This window comes from Pipistrellus hanaki (assembly GCF_964339955.1).
Source record: "Pipistrellus hanaki genome assembly, chromosome: 7".
Classification (NCBI taxonomy): Eukaryota; Metazoa; Chordata; class Mammalia; order Chiroptera; family Vespertilionidae; genus Pipistrellus; species Pipistrellus hanaki.
The window spans coordinates 54570678-54597045 of record NC_140509.1 but is presented as its reverse complement, the minus strand read 5'-3'; the positions used below and the strand labels follow the sequence as shown (position 1 = coordinate 54597045).

The window sequence follows — 26368 nt, the reverse complement described above, 5'->3', positions numbered from 1 at the left end:
ATTTTGTTTGCTTTCAACATGAATCCTAAAGGGAAGTATTGTGATCATCCCCGGGAAACAGGCAAGGACGGGAAGCTTGGAGAGGACATGGCCCCATCCCCGTGTCCCCCTCAAAGTCCACAAGCCTCTCGCTAGCTCAGGGGGCCTCCCCAGCAGCAGTCCACGTGTTCGTGCAAAGGACTGTTTCCCTTGCCGTGCACTTATTATTGTACAAAACGTTCACTGCTATGAAAGCTAAATTGGCTTTGAGTTCTGCAGTCAACAAGTGGCTTCTATCAACAAGAATTTGTGCAAAACGAGGCCCAGGTGGTGGAGCTAGCGCTGGCAGAGCCAGGCGGAGGGAGGAGGCCCGGGCCTTCACATTCAGGGGTGTGCACGCAGCACTTAGAAGCTTCAGACCACCCAGCTAGAAGCCCTTTCCTTCAGCTCTTCTGCAAACACCTAGCAGGGCCGGGAGAGTGCCCTGGCCTGGAGGGATCTGTTAGGAAGTGCCACCCCTCCCATCCTGGAGACAGAAACATAGAAACATCAGAGGGAGGCGCCCTCCCCCCCCCTCTCTCTCTCTCTCTCTCTCTCTCTCTCTCTCTCTCTCTCTTTCTCTCTCTCACACACACACACACACACACACACACACACAGCTCGTGAGCCAGGTAACAGTTTCATTACTCGGGCAGCTTCCAGCTTGTCACCATTCCCCGAGGAGCCCTTCGAACTAGCAGCAACTTGCCCTGGCCTCCTGTCTGCGTCCGACAGGCCTTGCCCCTGGGCCACTCTGGGGCCCTGTGCCACTTCACTTATTCTGCACGGGAATGGGTGTAGCACCGGCCAGGGTACAGGACTCATATCTGTGCAGGGCGCACCCCCTCCTCCGGAATGGATACCACAGAACAAGCCATCTTACCCCTCCCCCCAGTTCCACCTCCTTCATCCCCGGGGCCCTTTCTCCCTCCATCCTTCCCCATTTCTCCAGAGCGTGGCTTCGGAAACCTGGGGCAGAGGAGAGGGCTGCAGCAAGAAACCATGACCCTGTATGCCTTCCTACTTTGGACTCTGCCTTAGTTTCCCTCCTTGAAAATGAATATTATCCACATCTGCCAACTTCCTGGCTCACAGCAGCTCGTGTGGTTCTAATACTTGCTTTGTGGCTGGCACAGTATGTGTCCCATCTCTGGGTTGTCATGACAGCCTCGTGAAGCACAGTGCTCATGGAGCAGACTTTGCAGATGGGGAAACTGATGCCCAGAGAGAGAGGGAAATGACTCATTCAAGGCCACAGAGCGTGTAGTGGCGGAGCTGGGTCCAGAAACAAGTCTTCCCAGCCCGCCCTGGCCGGGACACGAGTCCTTCATGATGACGATGGCACGGTACACAGAGGACCTGCACCCTGAGTGTGACTGCTGCCCACGGATCCTGAGGAACATCAAAGAAAAGGAGGGCAGAGAAGCCTTAACGAGTTGGTTACCTTTATGCTTAATTACTACGCATCTAATTACACTGCTGGGGCTCATTAATGTGTCAAACTTTGTTTTATGTGTTCATAGGATGAAAAAGCAGCACCCCGCAGAGTGTGGGCCCACGGGCTGTGTGTAACGAGGAGAACTCTTGACGAAGGACTTGCTGCTGACTGCTGGACGTGTGTGCAGTGCTTCCCGGGCACCGAGGGGACCCTCACAACCGGCCCCACAGGCAGCCTTGTTCCCATCTCACAGATGAGAAGACAGAGGCCCAGAGAAGTGAACTGACTGGCTTGTGGCCAGGCTGGGTTCAAACCAAGGTCTGTCCCACCCCAAAGTTGTGTTTCCCTCTCCTCCTGCATGACACCGGCTCCTCACAAAGACACCCAGGGCTTACTAGTGAGTGCCTCCATTTCCTCTCTGTCGAAGCCTGCCTCTGGGTTTCTGCGTTCCCTGACGAGAGAGGCCCGCCTCTATCCTGGGGGCTAGCCTGCATGGCACAGCAGGAGGACCTGTGCAGAGAGTCAGAGCCTTTCCTTCGGAGGAGCCAGTCCCCCCGCTGGGGAGGAAAAGCCCTCAGACCCTGGAGACTCCTGAGTCCCCAGGGAGCAGCTGCTCTGGAAGCTGAAGGAAGGGCACTGGGGCAGGGCCAGCCCGGAGCGGCACAGCGCTGCCCGGCCCGGCCGCCTCTCCTCCAGCCGGTTGTGCAATCCGGCTATGAATAGGCCTAGGTGTGTGGTGTGGTGCCAGGGAGGCCAGACTTGTTTCCTTTGGGTGACAACTCCCCTCTGGAATTCTGGGAGGTGAGGGAGTGCAGCTGTTAGGTCAGGCTGCTGACCCCGAGGCGGGGCGGTCCGAGCTGGTGGCGTGAGGGGAGGAGCCCGTGGCCAGACTGGATGGGCAGGTTGGCAGCATGACGCTTGAGCGTGCTGGCACCACGCTGGGTGTTCAGCTCCGAGTGTCCAGAGCTCCTTCTCCCTCCCTGGCAGTCAGCAGCCACCCCGAGTTCACCTCCTAAGGCCCTCTCCCACCCCCCACCCCTCACACCCGCCAGGCCCTCGTTACCTTAAAACAGTGTTTCCCAAACTTCTCTCATGATGAGAATCACCTGGTGGAGTTGTTAAAATACAGATTCCTGAGTCTTAAGCTTAGAGCACTAGTTAAGTATACAATTTTACCTATATGTTCCCCAAAATTCTAGTTTAGCACTTCTTGGTTGAGATTCAGGAATCTGTATTTTAACAACTCCACCAGGTGATTCCCATCCTGAGAGAAGTTTGGGAAACACTGCCTTAAAACAAAGGAGCTCAGAGGGGGCGGGGGAAACAATGGGCAATTTCATTCTTAAAACATTATAAATGTGAGGCTGTGGGAAATCAGGGATTCTCACATTTTGTGGGTGTTGTGAGTTGGTACTTTGAAGGGCAATTTGCTCAATCTCTTTTCAGCCTTGGAATTGTATATATATATATATATATATATATATATATATACCCCCTGACTCAGCAATTCCACATTTGGCCATTAGTCCTACACAGATTCTTGCACGTGTATGTAATACAGGTATATGTTTTAAGGTTATTTACTGCTGTGTTGCTGATGATAACAACTGTTTAGGAACAGTTCAATATCCAGTGTCTATCCACAGGGCACGACTGGTTAAATGAGTTATAATACATTAGCACCATGGAGTACTATGCAACTATGAAAACATCTCCTCTACTGGGAGGAAATCGTTGCCAAAACAAGATGCCCAAGAGGGTGCATAATGTACTGTTTTGTGTAATAAAAGGGGGGGATTAGAATCTGTTTTTATGGATTGTAGGTGCATAAGAAAGTCTGGAAGGGTACACAAGAAACTTTGGAGTGGGAGTAAGTAGGGAGAGAACTAGACAGGGATGGGAAGAAAACATTCCCTGCTTGTATATATGCCCAGTGCATGAATTCGTGCATGGGTGGGGGCCGGCCAGCCTGGCCAGGGGGAGGGGATATGGGCGCTTGGCCGGCCTGCCTGTTGGTCGAACTCCTGGTCAAGGGGACAATTTGCATATTAGCCTTTTATTATATAGGATATACACTGAGTGGCCAGATGATTCATTGTTCAGAGATCATCATAATCTGGCCACTCAATGTATATGCTTTCTGGCTTTTGAATCATGTGAAGTCATTACCTTTCAAAATACTTAAAAAAAACAGTGCAACTAAATGAAGATAAATCTGACCAAAATACCCCACAATCCAATTGCCAGAACACAACGAACGTATCTCACCTGGGGACCCCCGTCCTCCTTAGGGAAGTTGCCCAATGGTTTGGAAGATGGGCCCTCCTCCTCCTGGGAGAAGCCATGGTTCCCTATGCCACCTGCCAGCTGGGGCTTGGGCATCGGTGGCTCCAGTGCTCTCTGCCTTGGAATGTGGAAGGAATGACTGAGGAGCTGTTACAGATCATCCCTGGTGGGCACGCTGAGGTCCCCAGACCACTGTTAAAGCCCAAAGTGTCCAGCACAATTAGTATTTCAATTTTTGCATTTTACCTCTTAGTACCTCTGTCCAGCCATAGTTTACACAATCTCATTTCTTCAGATCTGAAACACCGTTAATAGTTTCTCCTGGCGTGTGAGTGAGGAAGGACCTCTCTCCCTCCAGCTCCAATGTCTCGTTCTCTGAGCCCAGCACCACTGCTCCTCTTGGACAGGGATGGAAACTGCCCTCTTCACCACAGGCGGAGCTGAGAGGCAGCCGGGCACCCCCCCCCCCCCCCCCCCCCCCCGCCAAGCCATCTCCATACCTTCCTAGGTCCCAAGTGAGGGAAGTGCCTGGCAGACAGTGGCTATGGATTCTACCTCCCTCCACCTTGGACGGCTACATTCCAGCGTGGCGTGGGTGACCTGGCTGATGCATGTCACATTTGCTGGCTTAAAGGTTTGCCTTCATTACTTGAATATATGCAAAAGCAAATCCCTAAAGTATGTGAGAGATTAGCCCAAATTCTTCCTCTTTTAAACACGAAGCTGACGCAGGCAGAGTCAGCAAGAATTAGTTCTTTATTCACCACAGTGCAGCAGATAGAATATACCCAGAGTACAAACTCACGGAGGGCAGGGCCCGGGGCCTAGTTCTCCCGGTGCCCATCACAGGGTCTGGCCACCGTGACCCTTGAGATCGACTTAGTAATTGTTGTGAACTTTATCAATTAGTTGAATTTTTACTTGATTTGGGAGCACTCTCTCCTGAGAATCTTGCGATAGCTAGTGTTTGATTTCCATCCTTAACCTTTTGGGAGACAGAATCAAAATTGGGAAGCCGTCTCAAATGAAGTATGTTCTCCCAGCTGGCTTGGGTGTTAGACGATGGTGAGTTTGTATCTTTACAAGTAATTAAAACGATGGTAAGGGCCAACTTAGGAAAGCATGACTCTCTGCCAGTGTAGACTTTATCCCAAAAGGTAAACTTTAAAATCATTTTTACCTGCTTGACCTGAAATAAAAGTCCATCATGTAGTCTGAGCTTTTGAACCTAATCCTAAGGGGTTTCTAAGAGCTGAATCATTTTTATAACATGTCTATCAAAATAAAAATAAGAAACATGACCCAGGCTACTAGGAATCATTTTACAATAGGGTGGAGCTCCTCCTAGCTTGACTGAGAGCCCCCACACGCACCAACATTGGAAATGCTCATGCTGTTCCCACAAGAAGCTTGAGGAATTGTTTGTCTTTCGATATGCAGGAGGGCACGGCCCATGACCAGCGTTCGTCAGCCAGACTCACACGAGGACTCTCATTAGGGCTCAACTCTGACAGGTCAAAACCTCTGATGCTTAGTGAAGGCAGAGAACCTAGGACCCGCCTCCCTGCTCAAAAGCTCCCCCAGGCAACATGACTCAGTGCACGGCCACAATGGCCACCGCCACCAGGAACAAGGCCACCGATCTGCTCTTATTGAACCGCCTGGTTGTCTGTGGAGGTCAGAAGTGGGCCAGAGAAAAGGTCTGCTGGACTCACTGGGTCGATCTCAGGATAGCGGCAGGTGGCTTTGTGCCTCTCCCAGCCTGTGAGGTCCCCCCAGGCTCGGGAGGACTGTGAGACAAAATCCGGCTATTTCACTACTGGAGTTAGAGAAAGGGGGAGAGGGAACAAAAGACTTCTTGGAGCAAGGTAAAGTGTCATCGATGCTTTATTTACATGCGTCAACATCTCCTTTACAAACTAGATTATGGTTTTAAATGGAACACACAGGGTATATGTACAAATGCCAAGGAAAGCAAGGACTGTGTCTCTATTTCATTTGGAAAGGGGCAGGTTCCCAAATCAAACTGGCTCTGATTCTTGAAAAGAAAGATGGCAGAGTTAATTCACGGCAACATATGGCTAGACAAAATCCTCAGTAAGATGCAGCGGCATAGTGCTTGCTTTGGAAGAGAGGACGAGGTGCTTCAAACCGAAGTACTGACTGCGTGCCTCTCTGGGTTTTGAACGTGGCCACAGGCCATAATGAAGTCTAGTTGTATGTGGTATGAGCAAGAAATTGGAACAGATAAGACAGTTTTACAGATACTGTATACAGATTTTTTTTTCCCATTCATGCAACTTTTTTTTTTTCTTAAAAAAAGTTCAACATGTGAAGCCAAAAAACGCACAATACATTTTTAAAAAATATTAACTAAATTTTCTGGTCCTCCTTCACACCTGTTTACATCTCCCGTGTACATCATGTGCTAGGACAAGTACACCAGAGAAGACTGATTGCCAGGCAATGAGATACTTTTGGAGAAATCGGTGACCAGACACACGATTTTTAAAAGCAGCCGCACGTGTACTTCTGGAGTGTGGCAGAGGCCTTGTCACCTACCATTCCCCAAAGGAAAATACATACAAAATTAGACAAGAGGAAAAGTACTTCATTCATTACAACTGCATAAAACGTTACCCACTAAAGATTTAGATAAAAAATAATAGATTCTTCAATTCCCTGGGCATCTGCTCTCAGACCTCACTGGACAGGCACGACCTCACAAGGCCTTCGCTTTGCCTGCCGCCACGAGAGGCTGGCTTTTTCGTACCTCTTCGCCAGTGATTGCATTTCTTTTTTTTTAATTGCTTCTCTTAATAATAGTAAAAAACACCACAATGCCTAATCATACCATGTTCCTCAAATACAGCAGGAAACGGGAAACCAGAGGTCAGAGCTGCCAGGGTTTTGTTCTGCATTCGGAGAGAAAGGGCAACCTTTTTAGCTTCCCTCCCCGGCCGTGGCGTCCGTGCTGGAAACAGAGCTGGCTATGTGACCGCGTTTCTTCTGACAATCCTAAGATCCGAATGTTCCTCCTTCTTTACGTGGGGAGGGGTTCACGAGGTGGTGAAGTCTGTGCCTACCCTCGTGGCCAGGTTTGGAAGCCTCCTGAAAGGATACCTGAGACTGGGCATTGTCTGTCCTGGGCAGTGAGCTCAGGGAGGGGAAGTGACACACATGTAATGTCAAAACTCAACACCACATGCACAAAGTCCTCCTTGTGCCACACGTGCCTGCACAACACTCCCGCGGGCAGGAAGTGTGCTTTAGCAACCACGGCAGAGGATGCGCGAGGGGTAACATTCACAGTGGGCGGGGCACCCGGCACCGGCACTCGGTCCCCACTCCGGGGCGGTGAAAGCTTGTGAGAAAGCTCTTCTCCGGCTTTGGTAAAAGGCTCTGGAGTCCTGAGGAGAACAGCAGAGCCACAGGACACATGTCATGCTTTCTACATCAGTCACTCTTCTACTTTCCCATCAGGAAGGGGAAGGCCTCCCGGAGCAGCTGATTTGGAGGCCGAGGGTGGCCTCGGCGCGCTCTCACCAGGATGCAGCCATGACAGCAGCCGGCCCTGGAGGCCACTGAGCGTTCCTCTGAGGTGCTCCGAGGTGAGGGGCCCAGGGCACTCAGAACCCCACATGATGGCCAGCAGGTGGTCCTTCCTGAAAGCAGGTCTGGATGTATCAGTGAGAGACAGAGGGCTGGTGTGGGACCTCTGCCCGGTCTGACCACGTTAGCACCCGCTGGCCTGGGGGAGGCTGGCCTCCGGACGGGTGGCCAGCTGCACGTGGGCTGCTTGGATCCTGGATGGGCCTAATTATCCCATCTGACCTTCTCCTGGGACTGATGCTGGCACTTGACTTTACCCTGACAGCTCTCCACAACTCTCTACATGTAGATGCGGTAACAACAACAACAAAAATCCAGGCACCCCTTCCCCTCCGTTTTCCTGCTCTGCTCTGCGGCTGCCCTGCTCTCGGACCGCTCTGTCCCTCCCCCGTCTGGTTTAAATTATAATCTCATTCTGGGGTGCTCTGGGAGACATTCTGCCTGAAACCCAACAAAACTGGGGGACAAGAGAATAAAGGAGATGTCACATGTCTGAAAGGAATGCAACATTTAAAGTCACAACGCATTTGAGGGTTGCCTTGCTTGCTCCCAACGTAGCTCCCAGGGTTTGTAAAACTGCAAAGGCAAATAGCTGTTTGGTTAGTTTGCTTGTTTCTCTGAACTCAGAGGAGAGATTCTCAGGGCTCTCGTGTTGGAAGCACTTTGGATTCTCCCTTGTATACAACACCCCTCCATGCCTCCCCCCACCGGCTGCTGCCACTGTCTCTGAGCTACACTCCGCCCCAGGCAGCACTGCCGAGGGACCCAGGGAGGCAGCCCTCTCTCGCTGACTCCGGACAGTTCTTGTGCACAGCAGACGACCAAAGAACCAAGGAAGCGGCTAGCGTTCTATAAAGGAATATAGTAAGCAAAAGTCTGCCTCACTGACAGGCAGACCACGTGAATAGAATACATTTTCTAAAAACTATACATACTTTTAAAATGAAGATTATAAACGTGTAGCGGTTTAGAAAAAGCGATATGGCTACCGGTCTGCTATAACCACAACGGCACTACCATGTACAGATCCAGTAAAAGGCAGGGCGAAATCAACAGGGCCATCGTTCAAGCGTGACGACAACCCAAGCGAGGTGGGAGAGACGCATGACAACACCAAATGGAACTTCCATTCCGCGAGGAGCCGTTATCGCCACCACCATCACCCCCAGAGGAACTACAGAGCGAAGGTGCACGAGGGGGGGGCCCCTGGCAGCCGGTGGTGGGTGCAGGGGGTCGGGCGGCACGTCCGTGTGGGTGGAGGGGAGTCGGTGCCCACTGCACGGTGTGAGCGTCGGCGAGAACGCATGCGGGGAGGTCTGTGCTGAAATACTAGCCTGTATTCCTAACGTCCATGCAGAATGCTCCATTTCTGTACTGTACATGATAAAATGTATTTATACACTTATATGCCTAGTGCATTTTATGCAAAGAAAAGAGTCTTCTTATATCACTTTGGAGAAGTATGCGTGTGCTGTGCTAAATGAGAGCGTTACACCAGTTTCTTGTGTACCAAAGGTGTTCCCAAACTAGTCTGTGTCTACCAAAGAAGGTTAAGCAGTATAGTCACACGTTCCTGGTTAAACAGAAAGCACCTATACAGCACCGTAACTTTTCTGAAAACAAAACGCAATGAAATCCATAGAAGCAGGAAAGTAGGGGGGGGGATTAAATCAAAACTGCCCTACCTTGTATGTCCATTGTGTCACTTGGACAATTACCATCTAGGAATAATATGGAGGGAAAAAACCAGTTTGTATGCTATTGCCTCTCACTCATACACATCTAGTAGATCAGATGACACAGAACAAGGCTGGAGATTACCGAGGGTGTGTGCTAGGTCTGTCCTGACTCGGGTTTGGACTGTTCACCCATGTGTCTCTGTCGGCTTGATGCTCCCCTGCGAGTTCATTTCTTCTGCAAAGCAAAACAGGACTCCTTTTTTTTTTTTCTTTTCTTTTCTCCTTATAACTAAATCCTTTCATGGCATTTGGCAATTAGTGGACAGCCGAGCTGATTTCTTTCTTGAAAAAACCCTATTTCCTAACCAACATCATTGTTCACTGCATTAGGTCACGATACTGACAGGGGACCACAAACCCTGACGTGGCCCCTGCAGCCCAGGTGCTGGGGTCGCGTCCCCCGACTGCCCTGACTCGGAACCGAAGCACACGGGGCTGGTGGCCTGGTCCGCTGGCTTTCCCTCCGCAGGGCTCGGTCCTGGATGGGTGCGCGCAGCGAACAGTTGTGCCATTGTTCGGTTTTTAGAAAAGGATCCTTTTCTACCAGACAAAAGAAGAAAGAACATCCCCCTCGCGCTTATGTAATTTGTTCGTTTATGGAGTTCCACAGGCACAGACGCTCGTGCTGCCCAAAGCTAGAATGGGAACGGGTGGTACATTTTTCCCTTCTGTTTTTACATTTGCCTACGGAAGAATGGTTAACATTTTAACAGAAAAAAATACCGCAAGTTAATGCAAGTGAGAAAACTCAGAAAGCCAAAGGAAAACAAACACACAACAACACTTAAAAACATCCCATACACCATCGTGATAGGAAAACACCACAGAATCGCCCCCGGGGGCTCCTGGTGCGTGCGCTCTGGCCGAGGCGGCGGGGCTGGCGGGGGCTGTCCTGCGAGGGCGGGCAGGCGGGCGGCGCATCGTCAGGTACGAGGAAGATGTGCATACTTTGTGGAGAGAGTTCTGTTCCAGGGCGAGTGCTTCATCCAGGGCGGGAGGGGGGGGGGGCATTAACAGTCTCTGCTGGGCCGGGAGGATGGCGTGGGGCTCACAAAGGGGTAAGCTGTAAACGGTGTCACTGTCCATTGCTGAGAGCAGATTTGGCAAAGGGTTTTCTCTGTAGGTCTTGTGTCAGTTTGAGGGTCTGGAGGAGGAAGAAAGAAAACCAGAGATGATTAGAGACGTCCAGACGGCGAGAGGGGCAGGCACCTCGCGGTCACCGGCCATCGGCCTCCCAGGTCCCGCCCGCCTCCGAGCCCAGGGCACGCTCAGTGAAGCTGTTCGAGGTTACACCAGCTTCGAAGGCCTCAGACCCCGAGGACGAAGCATGGGGATGTCAATTTGCCTATTTCTTTGCTTGGTTACAAAACGTTCTCGAGTTTGCCAAAGCTCAAAGGAGATGTGGGGTCGTTCACTTGGGAGGTTGACAAAGACGAGAATGTAGGGGTGTTTTGACGTTAGGGACGTCGGGGGTGCAGCTGGGATGTTGCTCTAGTGTTCTGGGCCCGGGATTCCCTGGGAGACAGGACTTTTATGCTAAGCCCAGGGTGGGGGTCACCCTAAGCGGACCAGCTATGCTCTTCTGGGTCTCTCCCACTGGCGCTGAGGACTCTGCTTACCACCCTTCCAGGAATGCCCCCAAACCAGGGGAGGAAAGGTCACTTTCCACAAAAGCTTAAATAAGTCTACACTGCTGGGCGGGAGTCATCTTGACTCCCCTATTAAAAAAGGAGTAGGTGGGCTGTCTTAGGAATTTGGTTTTTATATTAAAAATCTACTGAGGCAGTTGAGCCAGTGGTTGAGTGTCAACCCATGAACTGAGAGGTCACCAGTTCGATTCCCAGTCAGGGCACATGCCAGGGTTAAGGGCTCAATCCCTGGTGGGGCGATGTGCAGGAGGCAGCCGATCCGTGATGTTTTTCTCTATCCCTTCCTCTCTCTAAAGAAAACCCACCCCAATTAAAAAAAAAACTACAGAGGGGGAAAAATACATCATACACATATGACAAAAAAATCACCTCTCATAAAACATCCCTTTAACGATTAACATTATTATTTTGTCTCTAACAGTATTCAGTGGTAAAGCACAAAAGAGGTCCTCTCAGAGGATCTAATTTACACAAGTCTTATCAGATTTCATTGCGACCACGGAGCCTGGAAAAGTGAAAGGGTATTTTATAAAGTATAGCTGATCCCTGAACAATGTGGGATTTTGGGCGCCAAGCTCCCAATGCAGTAAAAAATCCAGCTAGGCCCTAGACGGTTTGGCTCAGTGGACAGAGCGTCAGCCTGCAGACTGAAGAGTCCTAGGTTCGATTCCCGTCAAGGGCACATGCCCAGGTTGCGGCTCTATCCCTGCCAGTGTGAGGTGTGCAGGAGGCAGCCAATTGTCGATTCTCTCTCATCATTGATATTTCTATCTCCCTCTCTCTCTCCCTCCCTCCCTCCCTGAAATCATATATATACCTTTGGGAGACCTTTGACTCCCCAAAATAACTAATAGCCAGTAACATAAATAGTTGATTAACACATAACTTGTAAGTTATATGTATTAATATGCTGTATTCTTACAATAAAGTCAGCTAGAGAAAAAAAGTTAGGAAAATCATAAGAGAAAATATGTACATATATGTATTTTATGCATTTGTGACATGCCTTCAAAAATTTATTTTTACATTCCTAAGCTATGTGGTTCATCTGCAAGTATTTTCAAATTGCGGCAAATCTCCACAAACATTTTCCCAATATATTTACTGAAAAAAATCCACGTATAACTGGGTCCATGCAGTACAAGCCCATGGTGTTCAAGGGTCAACTGTATAGAGATGTAGCCACAGCATCTGACATGATAGGTCTCTAGACGTAAAACTGTTTGTTTATGGAGACAGTAAAAAAAATGGCTCCAGGCCAAAAAACGGAGAGAAAAATGGTAGCAAAGCAACATGAACTCCAGATCTGCTCCCCGGATAAGGTGAGCCAGTAATGAAAAATGCATCGATAAGCCCGATCACACACACGGACATCTGCTCCCCCTCCTCAGAGATACCATCGTGAGCTCATTCGGAGTTTTCACAAGTGCACTTGTGACTTCATCTCTTCTGTGACTGCACCAGTTGGCAGCCTGACCGTTCACTACGGATGTGCCAAACGATAGCCGGGCTTGGTGTGTGTAATGTTACACACCCTTGGTCACAGCTCCCCGGGTCACAGCCCCAAAGACAAGGACTGAGGTTGCTTTACCGGCGGCAGACACAAAAGCAGGAAAGAAGGCCTGTCTTCCCCCACCCACAGCACTTGGTTTCCCCAGCCGACGGCTTTTCTGGAGCTATTCCTTGCTTTGTTAGGGTAGGAGACAATTTACCCTGGACTACAGAATAATGGCCTGTTGATTTCTGAGGGGAAAGGCTAAACGAGACACCAGATCTGTGTCTGTGAGGAACTGAGCCTTCAAGAGCTGGTGCGATTACAGCGCCTCCACCCTGGACCCCTGAGGCATGAACAAACGCGGGTGTGAGTAGGGCTCTTTAGACGGGATTTGGTTTTCTCCTTCACAATAACACTTAATAAACCACAACCTAACATCACTGTGCAATTAGTCATCAGGGGACTTTGGTCCCCAACTCTCCACCCTGAACTACCAAGGGAGGAGCTTTGAAGTGTCACCTAATTCAGACCCCATCCCCCGGTTCCCTTTGGTGTTAATTATCCAGCTGGGATGGTGACACATTTCTTCCACACGTACACAGGCCAAGCACACAGCTTGCTCTGATGTTGGCTCAGCACAGGAAGGAAGGAGGTGAAGGGCCCCAATAGGGCATCGTTCTGGGCAGAACAGGCATCTGCCCTGAAACCTGGGCAGGAGGGCCACCTGGGCACAACCAACAACCACCCTGAGGCCAAATGCCTATTCCTTCATCAAAGGCCCAGAATCTTCAGGAAACAACATTAAAAAGGAGATGGGTGGGTCTCACCTTCCCTTCTTCCTAAATGGCGCTAGGTGCTGGGGGAACTCCCTCACCCCGTCTCACAGGTGCGCCTCCCACCTGGTGCAGAAACTACCTGCGCCTGGAGAGTAAGCCAGAGAGGCCCAGGCCCAGGCCCAGGCGTAGAGGCCGCTCTCAAACAACTTTTGTACAAAAACTCCCACTCCACACAACAGAGAGGCGACCCGTTTTCCCTGCCAGGGGAGGCAAACAAATCGTAAAATAGTGTGAAAACAGCAAGGAACCAGGTGAGTGCTGAACAGGTACATCAGCATCCTTCCGAGAGGAAAACCAGAACCAGCCTTCGTGAGGAAGGCCGGATGACCGAAAACAGCCAGAGGCGAGCAGCTCCCCACCTGCCGTGGATGCACGGCCACTCTCTGGTGGGGCGATGTCCGCATGTGCATCTGACTCCACCAAGGACTGAGGGAACGAGGGAGCACACTGAGCAGTGAGCTCAGCCGCGGAGCTGGGAATTTAATGACTCTCGGGTTAGGTACACGTCTCACGGATTTCAGGGAAGACCCCACTCGGTTCTTACGGTGCCTGAAGAGAGATGTCGTAGTTCACTGTGAGGCTCGCGTGGAGAGGCTAATGCTCTGCTAAGTTTAAAAACACGTCAGATGAGGCAAAACTTGTAAGGGAAAGAAAGCGTACAGCTGAAGGGAATTACAGCTATCACTTTACAGTTCCTAGGCAACAGGCCAACGAACAAGAAATATGGAAATGTGCTGTCCCATCAGTGACTTTCATTAATAGGAGAAGATCCCCCTCTCTCCCTCCCTGCCCAATAAATAAGTTTGAAACTGGGCTGTTGATGCAAGGAAAACACAACGGGGAGGCCGAGGGGGAGGCCCATGGACGCTGTCATCTGGCCGCTGGTGAGAGTCAGTCCCTCTATCCTCTTGGCATCTGTAGGGAAGGCAAGTTTCTGCCTAATTAGCACCACTAGATCACATGGTGTTCCAAGAATGGGCAACGCCCCCAAAAAACTCGACACAAAACATAACAAACCAATCAACTTTCATCTGGGAATAAAAACATCAACGTTCCTACTGCCGTCTTCCCACAGAGTGACTCCCAGGCGGCAGATCTGGGTTTTCCAGTCGTGTTTTTTTTTTTATCTTCCCGGCAGAGAAGAAAAGAACAGGACCCCAATACCAAATATGTCCCCAGACGGGGGAAAAAGGAGACATCCACAAGCCCAGGAAGGTTATCGACTGCTCTCCTTGCTACAACGAAAATGTGCTGGAGGAAAGTCTGCCCGGAAAATAAAATCAAACACCCTTTCCCTCACTCTTGAAACATACGGATAATTTAAAGCCAAACTGGCAACCCCGGGGGCAAGCCGGGGACTATAAATATGAGCGTTCGGGACAGAAAAGAAAACGAATGGACACTCACACAGCCTGACAGCGGAGCCTCACGCAGAGTTCAGAGAGCAGGGCTGCATTTCAGAGTGTGGCTGTTTCTGCCCCCGAGATCGAAGCAACGCCTGCCTGCCACCCCCTCTGCGCTGCCCCCGAGGGAGCCAGGGGTCACCCCATTCACAATGAGCCACAGCCACCTGCCAGCACCCACCAAGGATTTTTGTAGCTGGTGTCACCCTAGGAAAAAATAGCATTTTTTTTTGGGGGGGGGGGGGTAGGGGGTCCTTGGGTTAGGCAGCCACATGTATTTTTGGAACACGCAAATGGAGGCAGTTCCCTTGGAGGTCACCTTCACAGGCAGAGCATGCAGCTGCTCCAGGCAGCGTGTGCACGGACACACCACTGGCTTCATCTGGTGATTTTTCAGTGTCTTCCAGGTTGGAGTGGGGGATAAAGAGGATCCAGGGAGGCGCCTGGGGCCACGCACAGGGCCTGGGGGGTTACAACCCAGCCTTGGCCTGTGCTGCTGGCCGAGCAGAGCCGCCCTCCGTGACGGCCAGAGAAGGGACGTGGGAGGGGCCGCTCCGGAGAAATACTTTTTGGCAAGCGCTGTCAACTTGCCGGTTTAGACAGGAAAGGCCGATGACGGAAGCAGAACAGGTAGGTACGGGAGCTCTGGCCAGGCTGGAGGCTGATCTGCATTCAGTTGAGGCGCCTCCCAAAAGGGAAACTCACGTTTCCAGGAAACACAGCCCATAGGCTCTGGTGTTTTCTGATGGGCAGGGAAATGCTCTCACGTGAGGAAGGTGAGGATGTTACAGGGATGCTTAAAATACGCTTCTTGTGGCAAAGGGGGCCCTTAGGGAGATACTGGGAAGACACTCATCTATATGCACTGTGTGTGTGTGTGTGTGTGTATGTGTGTGTGTGTGTGTGTGTGTATATACACACACACACACATACATATATATACACACATATATAGCTTAGTTTGTGTACAGAAAAGCGTGTCTTGTGTAGGTAGGTACGCCTTCTGCCACCCCCCAGTAACTTCTGGGCTTTTTTGAGGTGGCAGGGGGAGCCTGCCCGTGAAGGCTGGTGACAGGCCTCTACAGAGCCTTTGCTTCCAGGACGCGTCCAAACCTCGAGCCAGTGTGGTGCCCTCCTGCCCGCCTCGGCGCCGTGCTGACAGGGCACAGGGAACACGGGAGAGAAGCCACCGACCTCACCCTTCACAGCTAGAGCAGGGGGGACCTGCAACGAGGCTGACACTGCAGGGAACGTCCCACCTGAAATTATACCGGGGCAGGGATCACACCAACCAATATTCGTTGTGTACGGTGACTGACATGGCACAAATGTATGGATCCATCTACTATCAGTAACAAAATGGCAGAGGCCTCCTATTTCCTTAAGATTCTTAGATTTTCAAACCACACAGAACAGCATGTGAAGTTTCTTACAATGTCCTTTTAAAGAACCATCTTTAAGGCAAATGCCTTGAAGGGGCATGTGGACCTTCTCTGGGCTCACGGCCAATGAACCCTAGTCTAACATCCCCACACCTTGGCCGGCCGAGGCCTCTGGGGTCAGGCTCCGAGGCCCTTACCTGGGCCTTGTGAAAAGACCTCCTGACGGGAACCAGGAAGGAGCTGAAAGGAGTGACTCAAGGGAAAATCAAGATCAGCAGAGAGACCAAGAACCATCCTGCTACCAGAGGTCTAGCCAGGAGCACCGGTTCCTGGAGTGAGATAAACCTGCATTCTGTGTGGCATGCGTGACCCTTACCTCCCTGCTCAGCCTGACAGCACTGCGGTGCTGAGTGCCTGGGCCTCCTTTCCCAGGCCCCCAGGCCCCAGCCACGGGGCAATCTGGATTGAGTGGGGCTGGATGGGGAGTGCTCTGGCTTGAGGCACTCAAGAGGCAGGCAAAAGGGTCACCTTCGAACAAGTCTACCAGCCAGAACTTTCTGATTACTTACAGATATGCCGGGCTGTCTTGTTTTCTGATCAATTGGACACACCAATGACCAATGGAAGTTCCAATGAAGTACAGAGGCATGGATATAAATGGAGGCCCCGTGGATTTCAACCTTAGGACCTCTGACCTCTTCTTCTTGGCCATTAATTTCCCCCAAGGAGTCAAATCCAACACTCCACACAGACATGACTACTTAAAAAAAAAAAAAGAAGTATGTTCCAAGCTTCTTCACAAGAGAGAAAAAGAGACAAAAGGAAAGAGAAATGGGAGGGAAAGGAAGGGGGAGGGAGAAGACATACTGATATGCAAACCTTCAATCAAGCCAAGACTGCCAATTAAAGTTTTATCCTTCAGAACCCTGGAATTAACTCGGAGCCCTTCATGACTAAGTAACCATCATCCTTTAATACACGAATGTTATAGATTTCAGCACACACAGAAAGAGGTTCTTAAAACAACAGAATATCTAGAATTACAGAGGAAGGTCCACATCTGTTAGTGGGAAGAGAAAGAAAGAAAACAGCAGCAGCCAAGGGCACAGGCGCTCGCCACAGAGGGATGCGCTTCGTGAACAGGCTTGTCTTGCTTCTCTGATGTCTTGAACCAAATCCTTTTCCTTCAAACCAGAGGAAGCCCCTGAAGAAATCCTGCCCTGGAGCATTGCCAAAAAGGGTCAACCACCCCCTTGATCACTGTGAACTCTTGGCCTTTCTGCCCTTGCTTCTTACGGAGTTTTTATGTGCATGATACATGACAAGGGCATACATGACAAGTATGCCCTTGTCATGTATCAAGCTCTTCTCAGCCATGGAGTGGGCTCTAAGGTTGGACGAGCTGCCTGGCAAAATGGGAGGCCTCATATTAGTCCCAAGTGCTAAAGAAAAGCCTGAATTCATTAAATGAAATTCATTTATTGAACACCTACAGTGCATTGGGCACAGGGCATGGAGGTAAATAAAATAGGCATTCTCCCTACCCCTAAGAAATGCATGACCTGGTTGGAGAGGTGGAGCAGTGGTGGTAGTGAGGAAAAGACTGCCTTACATGCAAGGTTGAAGCAAAGGACCCACAGTAATCTTACATGCTTGGTTTTCTGGGACAAACTTGCTTTCAAATGTCCTATTCCATTCTCACATGGTCTGTTTTTGTTTGGGGAATAAAAACATAGGCCCTCGTACTTCGGGAGCTCCGTCAGACTAAGAGGCCAGAGTCAGACTCACTCCAGATACTGGTTTCTGTAAAGAGCCCTCAGGACGCTTGCTTTAGTTTATGTCTGATTTCTAGAGCAGGCTCATCACAGCTGGACATGAGCCAGCCACCCACTTCAGCTCACTGTCCCTGGGGCTCTGCTCTGAAACATTCTTTATTAGATGTTGAATATTGAGCATTATGAACACTCTAAAAAGAAGCATTTAAAGGGAGCTTAAAGTTTTTAAGAATTTCTAGTGGTAATTCTGGTGATTTTTCACCCCATTTATTTATGCTCCACATAAGCTCTATGAGTGGCCAAAAGAGACCTTCCAGAAAGCCACTTATAAATGCAACTGCTTGAAGTGAGAGTCACACATGCTCTGTCCCCATGCCTAGCCGGCGGCCAGAGGTGACCACGGGTGCCCTGGGAAACTAGCAGGCCCAGGAAGAGCGGCCCAAGTGCGATGTCCCTGCTTTCCAGGGAAATGAATTCATGGGAGGAGTGTACCGGCCTCTACACAGAAAACCCCTTTTGACAGCTGTGTCAACGTTCCTTCACTGCTGTCAACAAGATCCAGGCAGCCACTCTCTCCATGAATGGCACTTCAGATGTGGGGCTTTCAAACAGGTAAGAATGAAGAGCCTGGCAGATGCGGAGTGCTTGAGGCTGGTGCATTGTAACCAAAGACTAGACTACAGCAGCAGTGCAAAAACACAGTATGTACAATCTCCGTGCAATATGTACAGTTTCATACTTACCATGTGCTACATTCCCTGACACAGAAATGCCTACACTGAGGAAACAGTCCGTACTGCCTGCATTTGGTTAGAATTAGTCCCATCTCTCAACATGAATAAAGACATAATAGAATCACATCCTTCAAAGTTAACTCTAGCAAGTACCAAAGATGCCCTCCTTTTGGGAACTAGCCTAAATGTAAATGCATCATGGCCTCCAACGCTGGAGCCTGTGGTTTCCACACTGGTTCACCACAGTTTCTTTATATTTCTACTAGTGGCCTGGTGCACGAAATCTGTGCACATTAAAAGAGAATTAGAGGAAATATTTTAATATTGCTATTTGCCCTTTCTCTATAATAGAAGTGTCAGAGATGAAAGAAAATTAGTAAAATGTGTATGAAAATCTCCCTCCTATCAGAGTCTGGGGTGCATCATGGGACCCGGAGTCAAGTCAGGGGGGCTTGGCCTCAGGTTCTCCCCTGCCCTGGTGCGAGGGCCCAACAACAATTTTCATATTAGCTCTTTATTATATAGGATACCATCGTGTACCTCTAGTTAGGACCATTTCACAGACAGATGTTACGTTTCAGGTTGAAAATTATACATATGATCCTGTCCTCTTTCCACAGCCCAGAAACCCTCAATTCTAAGAGACTCATCAGTGTCATGACCAGTGACAGAAACAGAAAACTACCCTTCTCCTCTCCATCGGGGCTATTTCCTGGTTGATGTTATCAAAAAGTGGTTTGAAACTAAATCCTGGGCTGCTCCCTAATGGGCGGGGGGGGGGGGGGAGGGATCTTCAAATGCCAGAAGATGAAGATGAATGAAAGAGCTTGTGGAATTAAGTATCTTCTGACATCAAAACTACAGTGAGAGGGATGCTGCTTTCCCTCCGAGAGCAGACATATGTCACACGCAGGAGGGCTTATTAGAAACTCAGCTTTGCAACCACTACGGTCATCACTCACCGACATCTTGCTGCCAATTTGTATGTTTCTTCACCAAGTTTTATGAGTGCCTGAGAGAGGGCAAAACCCTTTACACCCCAGAAGCTGGCACTCATGGAAAGGTATGGCTCCCCTTTTCTCTTCCAGATGGACCCACGGGCTGGGGGATTTTACATGTGGTCTGAGTGAGTGACATATGGGCAATGCCAGCCCTCCAGAGAAGCATCTCACCACAGTTCTCCAGCAAGGCTGTGCACTGGACCAGCTTCTCTATAACTCAATGGCTCCAGTTCAGGCTCACATGACCTTCAGTTAGCAAGTCAGGAAGTGAGTGTGCAGAACACAAGACTTCTGGTTTAGAGAAGTCATTACAGAACATCTCTTGGGAACCTTGGGTACTTAATGTGGGTGAGGTGAGGCCTGACACTGTGACCTCAGGTCTGTTTTTTTCAATTTAGGAACCTTCACTATAGCAACAGCCACAAGTTTAAAAGTGAAGAACACACATCAGGCCACACGTGCTCCTGGCTGCATAGAGGAGCCATTCATGTCAAAGCAAAATGGAAACCCTAAACCCAGAAACCAGGCTCCCTCAAAGTACTCCCAGACCCCCGTTCTCCATGATGTTTCTTCATTCATGTTTTTAAAACTTAAGGACTAAATCTCCCTTAAAATATGTTTATACAATCTTTTAGAATTATACAAACACTAAAAGGTCTGCTATTCAACTTAATGGAAAATCTTCACTGACAAAAATCAGACAAAAATTGGTAGTACATTTTCTTCTGCACTTACTCTTTTTAATGAACTAGAAAGTGGCCTCCTTACAACTACACCAAAATGAAAACATCTTGTGTCTCTTGAAGCCACAATTGCATTCCTCTTCTTAAAGGAAGACAAATTCTTTATTCTTCTAAAAGGCCAAGGATCCAAATTTCTCAAGGCCAGTCTCCACCACCCGAGTTCTGGTATGTCCTGAACTGGCTGGCACCAGAGTGGCACCCTCTTTAGCTTCCATTACAGTCTCTTTACCACCTCAATGGCTATTAAATGACTGGAAACAGATGTCTACGAGTTCCATGCGGGGCCTGCGTACGCCTGGGAAAGCTGAGACGCCTTTAGCTTCACGACGCTCTTGACATTCCACTTCCTACAAGTGCTCATGAGCTGGAGCGAGCTCACTCCAGGAGACCCTTGTAGCTCCTTCAGTGGGGCAGAGGGTTAAACAAGGCTCCGCGTTTTATGCTTTGAATCCCACTTTCCTCTTATCCCATTTAAAGAAGGGCCCTTGAACATGGAAGGTCTAGGGTGCGAACCTATTAGCAGAAGACCTCAGAGCTCATCTCACTGCTGGAGGAGTAGAATTTCAGGACAAGCTTGTCTATTATCTGCTCCTCTAGCTCCAGTTCCAAAGCACTCCCCTTTCTCTACTATCTAGTTAAAAAATTAGAAAGAACTCTTATGGTTCCAGCCATTCAAGAAATATGGATTCTGGGTCCAGCTGTGTGACCCTGGACAAACTACTTAACCTCCCTGCTTACTACTCATCTGTTAGTCAGTATGCTTATCTAATTTATACCAAACCCATTTCAGCCCACTGCAGTTTTACAGAGAACCTTCACATACCTCGGTGCATTTGATTCTTGCGATAACCCTGTAAATTAACGGCGGCTATTAGCCTCCTTTTATAAAACTGGGAATTGAGGCTCAGGGGCTGACACACTCTCAAGAGCAGCCAGGAAGCAGAATCGGACTGAACACTCAACTTCTGATGCCAATCAAATACTTTTCTTACCACATCACGCGGCGCGATCTTCCCAGTTCCAACGGTATTGAAATGCCACAATTTAAAAATCTGCCACTATTCACAGCCCACGTCACTCTGTTTAGAACCTGACATCGTTTATACAGGGGGGAACAAGACGCCCAAGAGTGAGTGCTCTGACATAAACACTCCTATTTTCAACTGAATTCTTTTGCTCTTTTTAATGCTTAGATGCTGAATGCTCCCTAATAAAGATGCTTCGTACTATGGTGAAGAATCTAACAGATGGAAACATGCATGTATGAAAGAGTCCAGAATACATATTGTACAGTTAAATTAGAAGTACCTGCAAATCATTACTTTAATGGAAAGGAAGACGAAATGATAACATCGAAGATCAACAATAACAGTGCTGGACCCGGGAATCTAAGAACGTCCTTTGGCTGAGTCCTTAACCTTGAAGTTTGTGTGACTAAGGTCCTGCCTTCCTCCCCTTCCCTTCTGCCCTCGTCCATCCATCAAATAGGAGGACCAGAGTCATAGGTCAGCAAGGGTGACTGGATACAAGAATGACATTTGTGTGTGTGTGTGTGTGTGTGTGTGTGTGTGTGTGTTCTCTTTACGGGCAAAACAATTCCTGGGCTGTCAGCTTGTGGGAAGGGGCACCTGACAGCCCTATTTGTTTTGCAGGTAGAACTCGGAGATGAGCTGTGCTGCTGTGTAAACTGTATACCTCTGCTTCACAGCTCTACGTTTCTCCATGTGGAGTCAAGTTCACACTAAAGAAAAGACAGCCTCCCCCCGGACACCCCCACTTTGTCATTAGTATGCCATAGCCCTGGGCACTAACCTGCTTTGCCCACTTCCCCTGTCCTCAGTGATCCTTCAGCCTGGCACCCAGCTCTGAGATGAGGCCTGCTTAGCACCAGTGAAGTTCCCCACGTTCAAACCAACAACGTTCTGTGTGGAGATGAGGGAATCAAAGTTAAAATCCAGCCCATCGGCATCCATGAGGTCAGTACGGATAATGGACTCCATGTCACACTCCAAGCTCCCGTTGAACATGTCCAGGTCCAGGTCGCTGGGGAACTTCTCGTGGCCCATGACGGAAAGGTTCGCACTCGTCGAGTACAGAGAGGAGCCTGAGAGAGAGTCCGAGAGGGTTTGCATAGACTGGCTGACGAGAGACTGCTGCTGGTGTTTGGCCGACCCGAGGCTGCCGGAATCGCTCAAGCCCATGGTGCTGACAGAATTCGACAAGGCACGGCTGCCGCTGAGCGCGCCCTGGGTCTGGTGCTGGTGGTGGAGCAAGTTCTGGTTGACCAAACTCCCCTGGTTGGGTTGGGCCGCGAAGGACATCATCGGGTCGTTGCGCAGCATCACGTTACGGCGGGAGTTCTGGGCGGACACGGCGGTGCTGGCCTGAGACATCAAGGGGTCCGACTGGGTCATCATGACGTCACTGTGGCTGAGCGAGTCTGAAGTGAGCAGGTCCTGGAGTGTCTGGGTGCCGTAGTGCGACATGGAAGAGAAGGTGGCTGGCTTGTTCTCCTGGATGGTCTGCATGGGAGACTGGCGCAGGGAGTTCAGAGACGAGGGCCCGAACACGGTGCTGTTGAAGGAGCCGGTCGGAGAGCCCAGGCCGGAGCCCTTGGCGGTGTACGGGAAGCTGGAGCTCCTCTGCATGAGCCCCGCCGCGGTGGGGGACGGCTGGGACGGCGGGAGCGGGATGTTGTCCAGCAGGTCGTCCATGAGGTTGTCGGCCAGCCCGTCGTTCAGATTCATGGTGCCCGCCATGTCGGTCAGCCGGGGCAGCTCCACGGTGCACGGCTTGCTCACGGAGGGTGAGAGGCTGGCCGAGCTGCTGTAGAGCATCGGGGAGAGGGGCGCGTCGTCGTCCTGGACTTCGTCCAGCTCGGTGCTCGCCAGGATGGGCGACAGGCGGCCGCTGACGGTGCTGGCGTTGGAGTTGGTGCGCGAGCGGAAATCCGTCCACGCGTCCAGCTCGTCGCTGCTGCGCGAGGTGGGGCTGCCCGGCCACTTGGTGAGCTGGGAGGGGCTGTCGTCGGCCGACTCGGGAGCCGTCTGCAGGGCCGCCTTCTTCTTGGCCGCGCGGCTGCGGCTCTTGGTGTACTTGTTGCTGTTGTCCATGGAGACGGCCCGCCGGCGGGGCGCCTTCCCGCTCTTGCCTCCATCGGGGTTGATGATCCACCAGGAGCTCTTGCCGGTCCCCTCGTTCTGGACCCGCATGAACCGGCTGTGGAGCGAGAGGTTGTGTCGGATCGAATTCTGTGGAGAGAGAAGGGGAAACATGGACTATGAGCCAGAACGGTCTGAGAACCGGGCACCAAGAAGGAATAGTTGATCGTACTGATTGTTAAGTGCCTGCATGACCCTCCGTGGCTTGGAACTAAATGACACCCTGCAGCAAGTGGCAAGTTTCCCATTTGGGAGATGGGAGGTGGTTTCATATTCAGGAGATGCTGGGACTGTATAAGCTCAATGACACAGTTTTTCACAAATCCCCAAGTTTTGCTGTCCTTTCTGTAACTGTGTTTCCTATACCGAAGTTCACACTTTGCAGCAAACCTCCCTGGCTCTCTAACGGTAATTAACCACGAAGGTGCTATTTTATTCCCCCTAGTGTACAGGCAGCATCTGCATTTTCTTAACCACATCCAGTGAACTCAGAATCGCTGTGAATTTTTACCGATGACCACCTCCTCCAGCCACAATTTTCACCCCTGACAGATGTAAGAAAAAAGCCTGGAGAGGATTTGCTGAGTTGACAGAAGCAAGCAAGTCTTCCATTTGAGATCTCATTTATATGAATATTTCCCCATTCAAAGTAATGTGGTCTGAGCATAGTCACTTCCTTCACAGAGTACAGTAAGGGAAGGCAGGGGGGAGGGGGAGAGAGGAACTATACAGTGGGGAACCTGACAAACGTGATCTTAGCCAGATAATCAGGGGCAGCATCACCAGGCATAAGTCATGTGATACTATCTCCTCTCGATAGGATGTGATGAAATTGCACCTTCCTTTGCTGTCTTTCTTCCAAAACCCATGACCCCTGTCTAACCATGAGAGAAAACATCAGACAGATCCCAATTAAGGGACATTTGGCAGAGGCCTGTCCAGTGCCATAGGAGCCTAAGGAAGCATGATGACTATGTGTGATGTGATGTCCTAGGTTGGATGCTGGAACAGATAAAGAACAGGAGGTAAAAACCAAGGCGATCTGGATCGACACTGGTCACTAGTTGTGGCAAATGTACCAAACTAATACAACATGTTAGCAATAGGGGAAATGACATTGGGCATCTGAGAACTCTCTATTCCAGTTTTGTAACTTTTCTGTAAATCTAAAACTATTCTAAATTTTAAAGGTTATTTATTTATTTATTTTTAAAGAGAAATAGGGCAAAACATCCCCTACACACTTATGACTACACTCATCTTGCAAGAATCCCGCTGGCTTGGTAGATAAACCCAGTTGACAGGGATGACCCAGATCCAGTTTTATCTCTGCCACTGACCAGCCACGTGACCCCGAGCAAATCATGTAATCCACATGTGTCAAACACAAGGCCCGCGGGCCAAATCCAGCCCGCCAGGCCTTGCAATGTGGCCCGCACCGCGCTGTCATCACTGCACTCCGCTGTCAGTTTATGACATTGTCAGTTTATGACTGTTCAGTAAACCATTCGGCCCGAGATTTAGGCTGGATTTTAGATTTTGGCCCCTTCTCTGATTGAGTTCGACATCCCTAAATTCTGTCTGCTGTAGGTTCAGTAACCCATCTTCATTATAGCCATAAAAGTGTCCAAGCCACCCCTCCCTGACAGGGATGACGTAAGGACGATACATGATAATACACTTCAGGAGCCTGTCACGCTACCAAGGTAGGGTGTTCTTGCTGCTACAGTGAAGTACAGAGCCCATGGGGAGAGAGAGCACACTGCGCGTGCGGGCTCATTCTAGCCCGTACAATGTCTCAGGGGCAGTAAGAGAGAGGAGCTGGGGATACTCTCCACATTGGAACAGCACCTGAAGGCCAGATGAGTGCATTTTCAAGTTAAAGACAAAAGGTATTAGTTGATGCCATATATTGAATATGAGCAATCCTAAATGTTACCCTAGCTTTTTTTTTTTTTTTAAATTGGCAATCACCATATGTATTTATGTAGAAGATGACTCAAATACATGTGTTCTACCAAATGTTTTTTAAAAACACAGTCAGCAGGCTGTTACCAAAAGTAAATAACTGGAAACACTCACAGTGTTTCCCATGTATATGTCCCCCTTGCTAGGAGGGCCTGCACCTCAGGCTGGGCAGTGGCACTGACAGCCCGGGACATAAGTCTGTATTTCCACCACGGCCGTAAAGACACATTTGAGAGAAGAAGCAGGCAGCATGCTGAGTATCTGATGAGATGAACTTTGCCCAAGAGACTATATATCCTGCTTCCCTTTTACTCTTATGGTTTTTAAAAGAATAATGACATCTCTACTAATGGTTCAGAAATTACATTTCTTTAAAAAGGAAAACACTCTCTCAATAAAGTAGATATAAAGCATGCTCTTAAAACTCATTCTGCAGAGTTCAAAAAACAGGCAAGTGCAAGGTGGTTCTACTATCGAGTCCTCAGATGATTAGATATATTAAATAAAACCTTAAACTCAAGCCTCCTGATGAGAAAGTCCTCAGGCTATGTGGGGCCAATGTGGACACTGGCTTCTTTACTCCTACCCTGGCTAGGCACCTTGGCTCTAGATGTTGAAAGAGTTCATACCAACACCCAGAGTTAATGAGCAATTATAAGTTTCCAATTATCCCTCCTTTTTAAAAAAGCATTTAGGGAAACAATATTTTTTTAAATGTATTTTTAGTTTCGCCTAGTCTAAATCAACTGAGAAAAATAACACACCTTACAGATCTCGAAAATGCCCCAAATGGATTTTCTAATGGCCACCTATTACTGCAACTCTAAACCCCAACAATGCATATGTACAATTTTATAAAATTACAGGCTACAATTGGTTAACATTTGGAAACAGAAACCAAGCTTCCATAAGGGCATGTGATAAAGGGGTTGGGATAGCCACATCCAGGACCAGAACCACAGGGTGTCAGGGCCCTAATTGCAAGGGTGAAGAAGAAATGCGAGCCTGCCTAATTATAGCAGTTAGCTACTGGCCACAGGTGTTAGGTTCATTGTCTTCAATCCTCACAATAAACCTGCAAAGGTGGTACCAGTGCCCTCACCCTAGACATGAAGGCTCAGGCTGAGA

At 49.5% G+C, this 26368-nt stretch overlaps 1 protein-coding gene across 4 annotated transcripts in view; it reads right to left on the bottom strand.

Annotated features, from left to right (window-relative positions):
- Nucleotides 1–5611: 5611 nt before the first annotated feature.
- The window catches only part of FOXO3 (forkhead box O3), a 111266-nt gene continuing 90509 nt past the window's right edge, over nucleotides 5612–26368 (bottom strand). For all 4 annotated transcript variants that reach the window (XM_084890537.1, XM_084890539.1, XM_084890538.1 and 1 more), the window contains 2 exons: nucleotides 21924–23362; nucleotides 5612–10237 (listed from right to left, as the gene is read on the bottom strand). In XM_084890537.1, coding sequence (XP_084746663.1) covers nucleotides 21959–23362 — 1404 coding nt within the window. In that variant the 3' untranslated portion in view covers nucleotides 5612–10237; nucleotides 21924–21958. The remainder of the gene's footprint in view (nucleotides 10238–21923; nucleotides 23363–26368) is intronic.